The following is a 16,513-nucleotide window of genomic DNA, read 5'->3' as shown; positions in this document are numbered from 1 at the left end:
TTTTGACTGGAATGCAAATGCCCTTTGACATTCTCCCCTCCCAAGTATTTTCATTTTTTTTTTTGTTGTTTTGTTTTCTTGTATCAAGACAACTGAAGCCACAATGACTTCTCAAGAGATTTACTTTCACCGGTTCCTAGTGAGCAAACAGGTATTCTACAAGTCTAGGTATACATATGCGCTAGTGAACCTCAAGCCGTTGGTGCCGGGACATGTTTTGGTAGTTCCTTTGCGTACCAGTGTGTTACGACTTGGCGACTTGTCCCCAGAGGAATCTGTCGATTACATGAACACCTTGCAGTTGGTCCACAAGTTTATACAAAAGGTTTACAAGGCCGACTCCTTGAACCTAGCAATACAAGACGGCCCTGAGTCTGGGCAATCGGTGCCTCATTTGCATACTCACATCATCCCCAGATACAAAGGTGATGGCTACGGTGATCTGATTCACAGCATGTTGGAGAACAAGGATCTTGACCGCGAGTACCAAGATTTCTTCCAGAGAAAGTCACACTACGAGATTGAGCAGATGACCAAAAAAAACGAACTATCCAAAAGCGACGATGAAAGAGTAGCAAGAAGCGAGGCAGTTATGAGTGAGGAAGCCGCGTGGTTGGCCCGTGAGTTGGAAAAGTATACAGTGTAATCAATTTTTATGAGAAAGCAGGTTGATCCTAACCTGAAGGATTGGTGAACGAAAAAAAAAATTAGAACAACAGAAAAAGAGCACCATAGTTCTACAATAGATATATAGGTTCCCAGACAATAGACAAATGGAATCATTAGACGAAATACAATGGAAGTCTCCTGAGTTTATACAAGAGAGAGGACTCAATACTAATAATGTCTTGGAGTACTTCTCTTTATCGCCATTCTACGACCGCACATCGAACAACCAAGTGTTGATGATGCAATTTCAGTATCAGCAGATACAGATACCGCTTGGTGTTTCGTTCCACCAATACTTTCAGTCGCGGTTGAGTGAGATGACTGGGATAGAGTTTGTTATTGCGTATACCAAAGAGCCTGATTTTTGGATTATCAGAAAACAGAAACGACAGGACCCCCAGAACACTTTGACGCTACAAGATTACTACATAATAGGGGCAAATGTTTACCAGGCACCACGGATCTACGACGTTTTGTCGTCAAGACTCCTTGCCAGTGTTTTGTCGATAAAGAACTCGACAGACCTACTAAATGACATGACAAGCTATCATATCTCAGATGGGGGCCATTCCTATATCAACTCCATACACGGCAGTGCCTCAAAACCGCCCCACTCATCGGCTGCGTCGAAGCCTCCGTCAACCAGTGCTGGAACAAATACAGTTACCCCGATTACTTTGACAACACCGCTGGGTGCCACTGTTGCAAGCACGGTGTCTAATGGCATTTCAACGAGCACAGAGATTTCCAGCGGAGCGTTTGATGCGTTGTTGAATGATGTGGTGATGAGTGACGATCAATTGTACATCGATGAGATTCCCTTGCATGGTGAGGGAAGCACACTTGAGTGGCTTGGGTTAAAGGGAAATAGAGATGCGGGTATGAGTCTATGAGCTTGCTTTACTATTGAGGCAGCATGCAGCTATAAATATATATCTATATATATATATACGTATTTACTCTTTTTAAAGTTCATCTTTAGATGGATTGGTTCCACCATCCTTCAACTCCCCAGAAGCGACTATTTTGATTTCTTTGACCGGACGGTCACCTCTGCCAGTTTTGGCATTTTCAATGTAATCAACAACATCCTTGCCATCTAAAACCTCGCCAAACACAACATGTGCCCCGTCCAACCACTTTGTTAAGGCGGTGGTGATGAAAAACTGGCTCCCGTTGGTGTTCTTTCCAGCATTGGCCATGCTCAAACGATACTTTCTGTCATGTTTCAATTCAAAATTTTCGTCATCGAACTTCCCGTTGTTGTGGGTTGGGGAATAACCGCCATACCCTTGGCCATATTCAAAGTCTCCAGATTGGATCATGAAATCCTTGATCACTCTGTGGAAAACTGTGTTTTCATAGCTAGGCCCAAGCTCACCAGTACACAAGACTCTGAAGTTCTCAACAGTTTTGGGGACAACTGTGCCAAAGAGACCAATGGTGATACGGCCAATCGATTTGCCATCCTCCTCGACGTCGAAATATACCTTGTTTGTGATGGGTGGGTTCTCCGGTAATTTTGAGGAGCTACCCAAAACAAGCTGAGTATAGAATGCTACTATGACTGAAGCAATTAATGCAATTGATGTCAACGACTTCATTGTTAATTATGGTTCTGTTGGGTTGTGGGATTGGGTAGAGATCTCAACACAAGTGCACTTTTTTTTTGTCTTTTCATTTTCTGGTCATTATTTCCCTCTTGCTCTCTCACATTATGATGTGCAAAATCAGATCGTACAAATGTGCTACACAACAAAGACTTGAAATTATAACCCAAAATCAACTTTCTATTGGTCATTCCATAAAACAGTACTACTAACAAAATCGTCACATCGATACAGCTGCAAAATGCCAGTCCCTAGATACCAGCTATGCACTCTTCTTTTTCTTCACTCTATCCCAAACAGTGGTTGCCTTTCTCTTTCGTGATGTACCTTGGCGAGTCACATCTTTGTTGTTATTAAACATCGACCAGTCTTCACCAGCAAATTGATTGCGAATATCACGTTGTTTTTCCTTGAAACTTTTCTTTGTTTGATTGGTTGGTAGTCTGACAAAGTTATCCTCTTCATACGTTTGTATCTCTTGTTCTTTCTTACGATCGTGCTGTGTTTTGACACCACCTCTTCCATGCTCAACAATTGTGGACCCCACCGACGCCTCCATCATTGGCACATCACTTTGCTCTTGCAAGTATTCTTCCATACTCTGTAACTTACGATTCTTTGACGAGGTCATGTGCGCATCAATGTCGTGGCTCTTTGCTGCAGTCGGAGGCGCCATTGCCGATATCTTTGGTGGTCTATACTTTTCATTCGATGGAGATACTGCTGCTGATGATGGTTTCAGTTTGGTTTTCGATGACGTCAATTTGGCCAACGATGATGCATCTGGTCTATAAGCCAATTCGTCATCTTCTGAGTCATCTTCTGAATCGCTCTCGACAGCCTCTTCACTTCCCTTGTCACTTAATTTTTGTTCGGCTTTCATTTCATCTTGTTCCATTCGCCCATATGCCCTGATCATTTTGTCCAATTGATAACTAAGTTTCTTTTCAAGTGGTTTAACGCCTTTTTCCAACGTCACTCGCTGGACTATCGATCGCTCAACAGCGCTAGATCCCGTGTCCAGATCATTTTCTAGACGCTCAAGATGTGCCAAAACAACAAGCACTATATTGTTGATATAGGAAGCCAATGATTCATTTTTCAACCCCAATAAAGACACCCCTTCCAACGGCAAGTTTGATTTTGCTAATAAGTTCCGCACTAACTCTGGATGCTGAGAAGATGAGCCCTTGACAAACGCTATCAAGCCTTTTACTGAATCCTCAGCTGATTTAGTAGACGATATGATTTCCTTTAATAGAGTGTCCACCTTTGACATGGTCGATATTGTAGGAACTACAGGTTGTAGTGGAAGCAAGGCTTCTTTTTTTTTTTTCTTTCTTTTCAAACTCATCGTAACAGATCTTTTTGTGTTCCATCGATTTATAAGAGAAAGAAAAAAATAGGTGCTAGAAAAAAAAAGAAAAAAGAAATAAAGTCAGACCCATCTCCTCATCTCTACTACGACTTTGTTTTTATTAATTAGGACTAAGACTATTGACGATGCCACAAAATGAGTATATTGAACAGCATATAAAGAAGCATGGGAGGAGGTTAGACTATGAAGAAAGAAAGAGAAAGAAGGAAGCCAGAGAGGGACACAGGGTGGCCAAGGATGCACAGACATTGAAAGGTTGGAGAGCCAAACAATTTGCTAAGAAGAGATACGCTGAAAAAGTTGCCATGAAAAAGAAGATCAAGGCACACCAAGAAAGTAAAGTCAAGGGTCCATCGACACCAAAGGCCGAAGATGGTGAGGCCTTGCCAACGTATTTATTGGATCGTCAAACTAACAACACGGCCAAGGCAATTTCAAGTTCGATTAAACAAAAACGTTTAGAAAAAGCTGATAAATTCCAAGTCCCATTGCCTAAAGTCAAAGGTATTTCCGAAGAGGAAATGTTCAAAGTGGTCAAAACCGGGAAGTCCAAGTCCAAGTCGTGGAAGAGAATGATTACCAAGCATACTTTTGTTGGTGAAGGGTTCACTCGTAGACCAGTGAAAATGGAGAGAATCATCCGTCCAGCTGCATTAAGACAAAAGAAGGCTAATGTTACTCATCCAGAACTTGGGGTAACAGTGTTTCTACCTATATTGGGGGTGAAAAAGAACCCGCAATCTCCAATGTATACACAGTTGGGTGTTTTAACAAAAGGTACGATTATAGAGGTCAACGTGTCGGAATTGGGGTTGGTTACTGCTGGAGGTAAAGTTGTTTGGGGTAAATATGCTCAAATTACCAATGAACCAGATAGAGATGGGTGTGTAAATGCTGTGTTATTAGTATAAATGTATACCTTTATCTATCTATTGAAACTCATTGTCAAATAGATCAGCACATAGAACATTTCTTTTACCGATGGATCGGTATCCGCAATTGAGGATTAATTTCGCGTGCTCCCTAAGTACTTCCCATTGACTCATCATTAATTTTCTAGCCATTAGAAAACACAAGCCGCTGATGTTTTGTTTATTGGAAATCTGTTGTAGGACTTCACAATATTTTGCAACCAGACCAAAATTGACTTTATCCGATTGCTGTGATGCCAACAAAGTGGACATAATTCTTGATAAGTAATCATATCCATCTTCAGCACAAATTGTTGGATCTGTAGCAGAATTTTCATCGATATATTTATTGCTTTCTAATCCTCCAACTGTGAAACAATAACTCCATAAAACTAAAGTAGCTGTGCTCACTGCATTGACTGTATCATAATAGTCACAATTTGGATTCCAATCTAATTTATTACCATTTTCGTCTATCATCAACGTCCAAAGGAAAAGGTAACAATAAAAGATACCACGAATGTTTTCTATATTTTTATTATTTTTGGACCAAATGTTATTCAATTTTTGTTGAACCATAAAATGATCTTTAAGAGTAGCATCCACACTTTGATTAGCTGGTGAACCAGTAAATATGGCAATGTCATAATGATTGATTTCCGGTAACCCAATTATTTGTGTCAAATAAAATATGGGGAATGCGACATTACTGTTGGGTACACTATACATGGAAATTCCCATATTGTTGGAACGTTTGAAAGTTTGCATGATTTCAAAATTCCAATTATCAAATGATCTGACTAACATCTCTTTCCAAATCTTGCTATTGTTGTTGGAATTATGAATTGTCAATAATGAAGAACTGTTCTGTAGTTCACTTTGTTGCATCTGATGCATTAATGATATTAGCCCTGCCATAAGTATCTTTTGGCAAAATATAGATTTATTCTTGAGTTCAGTCAATTTATCAGATTTCAAAATTTTTTTCAATGCAGCCAAAAAATTATCAGTTTTGGCCTTTTTCTTTTTATTGGAGATGGTAAGAGATGTAGTAATGTTGCTATCTTGTAATTTGCGTTGCCTTCGAACAACTTTTTTAAACGATCCATTAACTTCGGTCAGTTCCCAAAGATGCTCATCGTCACATGGTAAATTCAACAATTGCAATTGATAGAACAAAATTTGAGGATTGTGTCTAAACTTGATGAAATCGATAATGTCCAAATAAAAGGTCATAAACGTTATACGCTTCATACCTTCAGACTCTACCCACTTGTCAAATAAATCGTTATCTGTTGTATCATTAGTGTTGTTCCTGTCTTCCAATTCACTTTCCTCACCAGCACTAGACGATGTACTATTAGCATGAGCTTTTTTGCGATGGGTAGGATTCCCACCCAATAACGGGCTTCTTCGTAGTAATTGGGCTGTCGTCCCATGATGCAAATGAGCGCGCTCGTGCATTCTTCTGGTTAGAAAGTTTTTCTCGACCCATTCTAACATGTTTAAACTTTGTAAAATCCATAATCTTACTGGCGACTTGAAATCCTCATGTTCAAATATGGCAAACCTTAGTGGTTTTGCTAATTGTAATGCAAATTTGAACTCGGAGGATTTCTTAGATTCTTTTGCTAACAAAAGGGCATTTTCGGGGAAACTGTAACAAGCACCTAATGAAACCATTGCTATTAACAATAATGGTTCTGCAGATTTCGTATCAAAGGATGGTTTATGCAATATTGAAAACTGTGAATGGAAATGTTTCCAGTACAGGTATAGATAAAATGAAAATCTATGTTCTAGTTGGCAATTATTGTCAAAAGGTAATTCTTGACGTGAAAGTCCAATTGATTGTAACATGTTTTCTAAAATACTTGATTCAATAAAGCAATTTCTATTTGTCGAAATATTCTTCTCTCTATGATTGAGAAAAGCATGTTCTTCTTCTTGAGCATTTTCTGTGGTGTTATCATTACTGGATTCAACTGTGTTTGTAGGAGATGCCGATGATATACTCACCCCAATGCTGCGCAAGGATTCATCTTTGCCAGCTCCAACAAGCTGATTTGAATTTTGAAGGTTGTGATGATTCTTGTACAATATATTATCTAAAGGGTTGTCATCGGTCAGAAATATGTTAACATCAGCACCATATCCATTTGAAAACGCGCCCATATCAAATGGGTAATTCGGGATTCCATTACTTAATGTAGACGAAATGGGCATTGGAAGACTCGATTGAATTTGGTCTGCCATGGGTGAAAACTGAGAACCTCCATATGGAGATGGGATTGGTTGGAATTGAGCAGTCAATGGAACTTGATTTTGAACTTCTTGTTCTTGCAAGGGAGGAAGTGGATGTGAAGGCTTTCTCGGTATTGCTTGCTGTGCTTCTGGAGAAGAATGTACTAAAGAGTTTCCTTGAGGAGAGTCATTGAATAGCCATGACAATATGTCATTCTGAGGAATAGTTGTGCCATATGATTTATATAACGTATTCAAGTTGTTTAAATTAGTAAAATTGCTGAAATTGTTGAAATCGTTTTGGTTATGAATAAAATTGCTTGCTTGGATAGTGGTCGGATATCCTGGAGATGACTGTTGTGAAGGAATAACAGGTATTGAATTTGAAATGCTCTGCAGCAGTTTCTGATCTTGCGGTAAACCGTTGGTAGACATCCGTATATCTGATTGAGTTTGTGACTGTAAAGAATTGTGTTGAACCATGTTAGCATATTTCGGTGAAGCATCAAGCTTTATACTGTGGTTCCTTGAAGTAGGGGTATCAGATTGTTGTGCTTGTCTTTGTGCTTGTACCTGTGAGGGAGAGGGTGAGGGTGGGGGTAATCGATCATCTAGTATATTAGATATATGCATTCCAGCAGTCAGTGACGTGCTAGTATTGCTACTAGTACTTCCTTTTCTTTTCTTTAAAGCTTTATTGTTAATGCCTTCAGATTTTTTTGCCAAGTTCGCCAATTCGTGATGTCTTCTTATATGTCTTTCTTTTAAATCTTTCCTTACAAAAGTCTTGCCACATTTCGACTTTGATCCATGATAATCGATAATGAAGTCACAAACATAAACTTCTTTGGGTTCATGATTTAAATTATGTCTGGCCAAATGGTCCGATCGAGTGAAAACTTTATCACAATGCGTGCAGGGAAACACCCCTAGAGTCCGCTTTTTCTTTCTGACTCTAGAACTAGTGGAATGCAGTCTCTTCTTGGGAGTTACTTGATCATCGTTGCTAGTTGGGGTGCCTTCTGTGTTAGATGAAGGTGAGTCAAGCGGCGGCATTTTTCAGTAAGGAACTATTAATATTGATGATAATAATAAACAAATTCCCTAGAAAAGTAATCTCAATTCTTTATTTATGTCTCGAATGAATTATTCCAATGGACAACTTGAGAAATAAGTCAAAGATGCAATTTCTAGTGATAATTAAATTTCCTGTAAATCGAGGCAAGTGGGTACAGAAATTAGATTTTGGTGAGACAGAAGATTCTTAGTTTATTATTACTCCAAACTAAGAAGGAAAAAAAAACTTCTCCGAATACTGCAGACAACAAAATTAGGTTTTTTTTTTGAGCAAGAGATCTTAGAACACGGCAATGCAATAAGTTAGGATCATAGTAAATTGGATTGCCCAAAAATAAGAGGAATAAACAGCGTTCGCAGTTGTCCTGGTAAATATACCGATATATGTTTCCATTGAGTTAGTGGCTACTGTGTTGATCAAGTTGCTAAAAAAAAGTTGAAGAGGTGGGAACAAAAGAAGATTTACCGAAGAAAACAATAGAAATATATCCATCACTCGGGGTTCTTCTTTGATAAATCCTTGTAGATCTTGCAATATCCACCAAGCAGCAAGCTAGGAAGAAAAAAAAAAAAAAAATCTATCTAGCATATATATACAAACTACACCTGGCAATTTGTTAAACTGTAGTTTGAACTTTACACATTGACGGCTAATGCTCACCCCTCTCCGGTATCGCAATGTTGAGAAATCTGATATCTGGTAATTTTTTTTTTTTGTTTTGTGGGTGCCCGATTGCAAAACTTAATATGTCTCGGTTGAAACTATCCCCTCATTTCTAATAATGAAGCAAGCAAATTCCCACTCCTTAATTTAAGAGAGTAAAAACGGGAAGGAAATCCAACATCATTAAAGCATGGCAAGTATCCGTGGTCTACTCATTTATTTTGTTCTAATTGATCTAAAAATTGGTTGTACAAAACGTGATCTACCGGTAGGTACCGATTAATATTGATGATATCTATATCTTCATTAAATCTTAACAGTTTTGGAATATGGTCCTGGTCCAATGGATCCAACAGTAATTGTTGAGTATCAGTATTTTCATACTTGTAGGCATAATTGGGCGAGTTGGGTGCAGTATTGTTTTGGTATGAAATGTCATCGTTAATGTTCTCAACAAGGGCCAATTCTTCTTTTCCAATTATATCCTCATCATTGTCTTGTTCGTCGTCGTCATCGTCATCGTCATCGTAATTTGTTAAATCTTTGCTGAAATAATGAGTGAATCTCTTGTAATTTAGTAGAAATCCATTTTGTAATAGAATATTCTCCAGATTGCTAAATGAATTATTGAAATAATCAAAAAAATATTCTTCATCATAATAGCGATAATTATTTATACTTAGCCTCCAAATCTTATAGTAAATTTTGTAAACGGAAGGATCATTTAAGTCCTTAACTGAATCTAATCGCAAATTAATCAAATTATTAAGAAAATCAATCAATTCTTCCAATTTGATCTCTTCATATTTTTCCATAAATAATGTTTGGATGATTTCAACTAATTCCCGTTTATATTTATGATTAACAATTTTGCTCAAAAAACTTTCCAAATTGGATTCATTCTGTACAATCGAGTTGATAACATAATTACTTATTTCTTGGTATAATTTTTCATTTTGATTGCAAATAGTAATGAAAAACTCTTCAATAATATTTTGTAGTTTCTTCCTGCATATTAGTAATGACATGTCAGATGATGATAGAGAACGTGTTGTGTGATTATCCATTATTGGTGAACTACTGGTGGTGGTAAAGCTGCCAATACTGCTGTTGCTACTATTTCTTCTCTTTATAGATGATTTTGGTGGCTCGATAGGGATTAATATGGGACTTGGAGGTATATGATAATCAACGTCTTCTGTATTAGTTTCAGAAATTTGATTTTGGTTATCAGATGGTGATTTCGATAGCTTATCCATTGCTTGTAAGCTTAGTTCACAAGACGATATATCATTTAATGTTAATGTACCCATTTGAATGGTTAAGTTGATGCCGTGTTTGATTAAATTTGTTGTTTCAAACAAATGATCGTCAAGACATTGATTGAAGGGGAATTTTTGGTACAACATTGAAAGTGGTGATGATTTAGTAGATGTCATGATGCAAAAAAAGAAAAGTTTTCGACTTCGTTATTTATAATTGCAATTTGATTTGACTTTGAAGGAATATGCTGATATACATTAGAATGGAAGAAATTAAAGCAAAAGTGAATAAAGAAAGAAGAATTCCTTTAGGTTTTGGATTATTTTTCTTTAAAGAGTTACATTTCATTCCACTCGCTTAAATATGCTGCTTTTTTGTAACATACCACTACGCATCTACTACTACTACTACCACGCACCCCATGTGGGTCCATGTGGGTCCACATGGGCAGAAAAAAAAAAAGCGAACAACCCTAACATTCTCTCAATAAGAACAATCAAAGAAAGAAAAAAAAAAGCTTTCAAACTCTCAAGTTGCAAAAAAACAAAAGAAACTTTAGATCTAGATTACAGTGGGATAAATAAAAATATTAGCTTAATCCAACCGTTTCATTTATCGATTTATCTTGGTCTATATATAACGACTGCAATTATTCTATTTGTTTTATGTCACATGAATGTATACCAGTATGAAGTGACTACTAATATCCTCTTTTACATGGGGAATTGTGGATATCACATCCACCACAGAAATATTCAAAACTATGTAGGAACTGTCTTTTTCTTTCCAACACTGCTTGTTTATTCTTGAAGAAAACTTATCTATGCTTGGAAATGATTACAGTAACATTTCAGATTTTCGAAAAATTTTGGCTGTAATTTTCTCTTAAAAAAAATTTGTTGTTCATCAACTAATCACGAAAACTCTTTTCTCCTAGCCAAACAATAATTCTTATTAGAATGCTCTATTAATTTATATATTTCTCATATCAATTAGTCCTTAAATAATGAAAGCACAGTTTACTGTTGAAGGTGTTGAAGCTAGTGTAATATCACTTCTTTCCCAAAAACGAAACCGCTCATGTAACCATGCAAGAGTTCTCCTAGAAAGATTTGATGAAACCAATTGTTTTTTTTTTTTTTTCTAATGTACTATTGGTCGGATACAAGGTAGTATTTGATCTACTTTTGTCATTAAGTTGACCTGATAGCAATAGCAACATTTATCAAGTTTAAGGTTGTATCAGAATTTTGCGCGTATATTAATTTCTATTGTAATCGATCTGCATATTATTAAACTACAGCCATTTGTTAGAAGATGTTATCAAAAAACACGTAAAAAAAAACTTGACGGTTTTGAGATATACACGCATGGACACAAATATTACTAAAAATAAATAAAGAAGAAGCACACGTACAAATTTCTTTTTCTTTTTCTTTTTCATTTTTTTTTTTTTTTTTTCAATTTATTTTTCACTACTATGTAATTATTACTACCATCCATTAGAGATACAGAAACAGTAACAATAACAGACGCAAACATATATACTTTTACAGCACACGAACTTATAAATTCTATTATTTGATTCAACCGGAAAAATATAACTCAAAAAAAAAAAAAATATTCTTCTGTCGATTCTTTTTTCCCACTCTTTGATTTTACATTATCACATTAATATCTTTATTGATTTCAAAAGTTCTTGATCAATGATAAACCCTAGGAATTTACGATTGATTATTGCGGTCATTGGGCTTGTTGGTATATTCGCATTCTTTGCCAGTTCACAACATTCCCTAGTTGACCGTACTGCTTTACAAGTTAACAAACCAGCATCAAACTCACCAAATGTTCCTCCTCCTCCTCCCGCTGCTGCTGTACCACCACCACAAAAGGAAATGGAAGGAAACCAAAAACAATTAGAGGACGAAAATGGTGATGAAAAAAATACGTTACAAGGAACTTCTCATACTGGTACGAAACCACCGTATGAAAAAGTTGATGGTAAATCAAACAAAGTCTTGGCCGATAAGCTAGACACTTCTAAGAACTCTAAACCAAATCAACAACAACAACAGTACACCCAAAAGGGAGAACCAAAAGTAGAAGAGTCATCTAAAAACAAAATCACCGCCCCAGAAGAAGTGTCTATGGAAAATGGGAAATGTAATGACGTTGATTATGTTGTGATGATTGATGCTGGTTCAACTGGATCAAGAGTTCATGTTTATGAATTTAATACATGTGTTAAACCACCGCAATTATTAAGTGAGAAATTTGAAATGTTAAAACCAGGTTTGAGTTCTTTTGATACCGACACAGTTGGTGCTGCCAAATCATTAGATCCATTATTAGACGTGGCTTTAGCTAAAGTCCCTAAAAATAAACAAGCTTGTACACCTGTTGCTGTCAAAGCAACTGCTGGATTAAGATTATTAGGAGAAGCCAAATCTAAGGCCATTTTGGATGAAGTTAGATCTCATTTAGAAAAAGATTATCCATTTGCGGTAGTTCCTGGAGATGGTATTTCTATTATGGATGGTAAAGATGAAGGTGTTTATGCTTGGGTCACTGCCAATTATTTATTAGGGAACATTGGTGGTAAAGAAAAATTACCAACTGCTGCTGTGTTTGATTTAGGGGGTGGATCTACTCAAATTGTATTTGAACCGGATTACAAAGTTGAAGAAGTTCCAGTTGATGGTGAGACCAAGTACCATTTCACATTTGGTGACAATCAATACACTTTATATCAATTCTCTCATTTAGGTTATGGATTAATGCAAGGCAGAAATAAGGTCAATCAATTGATTTTGAAGAACAAGTTGCCAGAATTGAAATTACAAAAGTATACCAAAAAGGAAATTAAAGGTGCCAAAGCTATTGTTGAAGTCAACAATCCATGTATTCCACCTGGTGTTATTGCAAAGGACGTTCAAGTTGAATTAGGAGAAGATGAGTTTTATGTGGTTAACATGAAGGGGCCATCTTCAAAGGATTCCACATTAGCTGGTGGTTCTCAATGCAGATATCTTGCAGAAAAGGTATTGAACAAAGATGCCGAATGTACTTCAAAGCCATGCTCTTTCAATGGGGTACACCAACCATCATTAACCCGTACTTTCAACAAGAATTCTGATATGTACGTTTTCTCATATTTTTATGACCGTACTAATCCAATTGGAATGCCATCGTCATTTAGTGTTGAAGAATTGAAAGATTTAAGTAAACTAGTGTGTCAAGGAGAAACTTTTTGGAAAGATATTTTATTGGATGATCACGTTAAGAACTTGAATGAAGAACCCCAATGGTGTCTTGATTTATCATTCATAACTGCCATGTTGCACACTGGTTATGACATTCCTTTACATAGAGAATTGAAAACCGCTAAAACTATTGATAACAATGAATTGGGTTGGTGTTTGGGAGCTTCTTTACCATTGTTGGATAAGAATAATGCAAAATGGACATGTAGAATAGATAAAACTGAATAAGTCCGGAAATAAATACATATATAGATATATTCAAGTTACATTTTGAAAATGCTATACAGTTATGATCTTCTTTTTGATTGCTGTTTTCACACTTTGTATTCATTAATTCATTCATTCAATTTAGATACCTGTATAGGAAAAACCAATTGATAAATGTATTGGTCATTACAGTTTTTCGAGGTTCTCTTCAAGCTGTTGTTGGTCCCCGGCGACGCCAGGGTTCAATGAGTGCGGTGGTGTGGGAAGAAATGAAAATAATTCTGAATGAGGTGCAAAAATATCGATAAGAAAATGAACAACTCCAATATTTTTCAATCAAGAAAAAAGTATAAATAGAGGTATGAATTACCCAACAACAGAATAGTTAGGGTTGAATATGGATTTGAGGTTTTTTTTTTCAACTGAGAGAGTTCGTAAAGTTTATAATAAAGTTTCAATTAAAAAGAAAAAGGCGTTGAAATATTATTCTTGTGATTAAACAAAGTCAAATTTTTCTTTTTTTTTGGTTTCGCTTTATCCGTTTTACTCAAGATAGGAAGTGCTCTTTCTTCTCCCCCCAACAGTTGTTGTCGTTCCTGCCTCATTTTCCATTCCATTACATGACTAATATCGACTGCCTTATCATTAAAGTCACAATCCATTGAAAAATAAAAAGCAACCAAGTAAACCAGGAGGAAAAAAATATTTTATTCCAGTCAATAAATTTATCCCAGTTAGACAATCAATAGATAAATTGACACTTTAAAGGGCAATTAACAGTTACATATACTATTAAAGTGAACAATAGCAATTCCGATTTACTGATAAATAATTTATCTTTCTCCGTTTTAATTTGCACATTCAAGCAAACAAAGAAAAAAAAAAGAGAATCAAATTCCCTATGTCGCATAATACTCAAAGCCAATTGTCTTCACAAATGAAAAACTTGGATACTCCATCAATAAGCATTAACCCAACTTCAACTAACATTACCATGCCTATTGAGCCAGAACCAAAACCGCAACTGCAACTGCAACTGCAACCAGATTCACAACCAGAAGCTAAAGCGGAGCCACAAACCATACGTGCTGCTACTTTTACAACTAGTGGCAATTCATCATCATCGTCCATATCTACGTTATCAACAGATATCATTCAGCCACTTCATCAACTACTGTTAAATAATAACAATTCAACTGTAACACAACCAGGAACACAAAGCTCATCATTTCAACGCCGAAGCAATCCTCAACGATTCAGTCGCAATCAACTTAATGTATACACCGACTTCGGTAGCACTACTTCATCTGTTTCCAGTATGAGCAGTTCGCCAAAAGATTTCTTTACGAGGGAGCCTCCACGGATTCATAATAAATTGATATGTGAAGAAATTGCCTCTGCCAATAATCGAGCTGCTAAAGAAGTTTTATCTCGTTTATCTACTGATGAATTGCGTTCAGTTAAATCACATACTGAATTAGCAGAAACAGCCAATGGAGTAAGGATGCTAGCCAAGAATTTATCGCGAGCAACCATTCAATTGGATGTTAGAGCCATTATGATTATTACTAAAGCAAGAGATAATGGACTTATTTATTTAACAAAAGAAGTTGTCGAATGGATTTTGGGTCAACATCCTCAAATAACAATTTATGTTGATGAAAAATTAGAAAAATCGAAAAGATTTAACCCTCAAGATATTATTACAAATTATCCCAATGGTTGTAAAAAATTGAAATATTGGAATAAAAAATTAACTACGAAAAACCCAGAATTTTTCGATTTAGTGATTACATTAGGTGGTGATGGTACTGTATTGTTTGCTTCCAATTTGTTTCAAAAAATTGTCCCTCCTATACTTTCATTTTCATTGGGTTCATTAGGGTTTTTAACTAATTTTGAATTTAGTGCTTTTAGAACAGTATTGAACAAATGTTTTGATTCTGGAGTTAAAGCAAATTTACGTATGCGATTCACTTGTCGCGTACACACTGATGAAGGTAAATTGATTTGTGAACAACAAGTGTTGAATGAATTGGTGGTTGATAGAGGACCTAGTCCCTATGTTACTCATTTGGAACTATACGGGGATGGATCATTGTTAACGGTTGCACAAGCTGATGGATTGATTATAGCAACCCCAACTGGTTCTACTGCTTATTCTTTATCTGCTGGTGGATCTTTAGTACACCCCGGTGTGAGTGCCATCAGCGTCACTCCAATTTGTCCCCATACCTTGTCTTTTAGACCAATACTATTACCCGATGGAATGTTTTTGAAGGTCAAAGTCCCACTGAGCAGTAGAGCCACTGCATGGTGTTCGTTTGATGGTAAAGTACGTACTGAATTGAAGAAAGGCTATTATGTCACTATTCAAGCTTCACCATTCCCATTGCCTACAGTGATGTCTTCCAAAACCGAATATATTGATTCTGTTAGTAGAAATTTACATTGGAACATCAGAGAACAACAAAAACCGTTTAGTTCATATTTGAAACCGGAAACTCAAAAGAGTATTGCTGAAAGTGAGCGTTTGGAAAATTTACATATATCAAGCGAACAAGATGAGGTAAATCATGAAGAACATGAAATAACTGAAGATTTTGATATTAATTACACTGACAATGAACGCGATTCTTCTAGTTCCACTCCCAGCGAGGAAAGTAATGAAGAACATGTTAATGCGACAACATAAGGACAACCCACAACATCAAGCTCCAAAAATGTAAAGTATGCTCATCACCATGTAATTTTCTTTGGTAATTGTGGCAGTTGTCACTGGCTAAGAGCAACTTTGAGTGTATGCATACTTTTAGGGAAGACCAATGTTATGGTATTCGTTTCTTTTGAGGTCACGTTGACTCTTAACTTCATATTAGAATGCTGGTTTACATAATGTACAACATATATAGAAACTTCAAATTTGCAATAAACATTATTTTAGAATATTAGAACGAATCCTTTAATATTTTTTGAGGCAGTGATTTCTCTGAGATTATCAGTTGTAGGAGAATTTGTGAAATTTAATTTATATATGTTAAGTTTTAGAATCCATAGATACAGTGTATACGCTACCACCATTAAATCATGCTCCAGAAATATGTAATAGGTTATAATGACGAAATACGTTACCCAATTCATAGATAGTATGCTTATTTGTGGGTTTATTTTTTACAACTAAATCAGCATTCTCAAAAGCTTTGTTATCAATTTTGAAACGGATATCA

The 16,513-nt window shown here is 36.2% G+C and overlaps 9 protein-coding genes across 9 annotated transcripts; 5 read left to right on the top strand and 4 right to left on the bottom strand. All coding sequences in view use genetic code 12, as the record gives it.

The window, feature by feature from the left end:
* Window positions 1-103: 103 nt before the first annotated feature.
* CD36_86130 (dinucleoside triphosphate hydrolase, putative) lies at window positions 104-646 on the top strand (the record flags this gene model as incomplete). Its single annotated transcript, XM_002419471.1, has 1 exon — window positions 104-646. One exon carries the CDS (start codon window positions 104-106, stop codon window positions 644-646), a length of 543 nt encoding a protein of 180 aa, XP_002419516.1.
* A 127-nt stretch (window positions 647-773) lies between these two features.
* CD36_86120 (RNA polymerase II mediator complex subunit, putative) lies at window positions 774-1,562 on the top strand (the record flags this gene model as incomplete). Its single annotated transcript, XM_002419470.1, has 1 exon — window positions 774-1,562. The coding sequence occupies one exon, from the start codon at window positions 774-776 to the stop codon at window positions 1,560-1,562; it is 789 nt and encodes a 262-aa protein (XP_002419515.1).
* A 72-nt stretch (window positions 1,563-1,634) lies between these two features.
* CD36_86110 (cyclophilin, putative) lies at window positions 1,635-2,273 on the bottom strand (the record flags this gene model as incomplete). Its single annotated transcript, XM_002419469.1, has 1 exon — window positions 1,635-2,273. One exon carries the CDS (start codon window positions 2,271-2,273, stop codon window positions 1,635-1,637), a length of 639 nt encoding a protein of 212 aa, XP_002419514.1.
* A 268-nt stretch (window positions 2,274-2,541) lies between these two features.
* Window positions 2,542-3,633, bottom strand: CD36_86100 (U3 small nucleolar ribonucleoprotein protein, putative; the record flags this gene model as incomplete). The annotated part of the gene is made up of 1 exon (XM_002419468.1): window positions 2,542-3,633. The coding sequence occupies one exon, from the start codon at window positions 3,631-3,633 to the stop codon at window positions 2,542-2,544; it is 1,092 nt and encodes a 363-aa protein (XP_002419513.1).
* A 149-nt stretch (window positions 3,634-3,782) lies between these two features.
* On the top strand, window positions 3,783-4,568 carry CD36_86090 (ribosome biogenesis protein NSA2; the record flags this gene model as incomplete). The annotated part of the gene is made up of 1 exon (XM_002419467.1): window positions 3,783-4,568. One exon carries the CDS (start codon window positions 3,783-3,785, stop codon window positions 4,566-4,568), a length of 786 nt encoding a protein of 261 aa, XP_002419512.1.
* Window positions 4,569-4,586: 18 nt separating this feature from the next.
* CD36_86080 (zinc finger protein, putative) lies at window positions 4,587-7,868 on the bottom strand (the record flags this gene model as incomplete). The annotated part of the gene is made up of 1 exon (XM_002419466.1): window positions 4,587-7,868. One exon carries the CDS (start codon window positions 7,866-7,868, stop codon window positions 4,587-4,589), a length of 3,282 nt encoding a protein of 1,093 aa, XP_002419511.1.
* An 897-nt stretch (window positions 7,869-8,765) lies between these two features.
* Window positions 8,766-9,992, bottom strand: CD36_86070 (conserved hypothetical protein; the record flags this gene model as incomplete). The annotated part of the gene is made up of 1 exon (XM_002419465.1): window positions 8,766-9,992. One exon carries the CDS (start codon window positions 9,990-9,992, stop codon window positions 8,766-8,768), a length of 1,227 nt encoding a protein of 408 aa, XP_002419510.1.
* Window positions 9,993-11,522: 1,530 nt separating this feature from the next.
* Window positions 11,523-13,307, top strand: CD36_86050 (Golgi GDPase, putative; the record flags this gene model as incomplete). The annotated part of the gene is made up of 1 exon (XM_002419464.1): window positions 11,523-13,307. One exon carries the CDS (start codon window positions 11,523-11,525, stop codon window positions 13,305-13,307), a length of 1,785 nt encoding a protein of 594 aa, XP_002419509.1.
* An 880-nt stretch (window positions 13,308-14,187) lies between these two features.
* CD36_86040 (ATP-NADH kinase, putative) lies at window positions 14,188-15,981 on the top strand (the record flags this gene model as incomplete). Its single annotated transcript, XM_002419463.1, has 1 exon — window positions 14,188-15,981. The coding sequence occupies one exon, from the start codon at window positions 14,188-14,190 to the stop codon at window positions 15,979-15,981; it is 1,794 nt and encodes a 597-aa protein (XP_002419508.1).
* Between the last annotated feature and the right edge of the window lie 532 nt (window positions 15,982-16,513).

This window comes from Candida dubliniensis, chromosome 3 (genome assembly GCF_000026945.1).
Source record: "Candida dubliniensis CD36 chromosome 3, complete sequence".
In the NCBI taxonomy this organism is placed as follows: Eukaryota; Fungi; Ascomycota; class Pichiomycetes; order Serinales; family Debaryomycetaceae; genus Candida; species Candida dubliniensis.
This window is presented reverse-complemented; position numbering and strand designations above follow the sequence as displayed.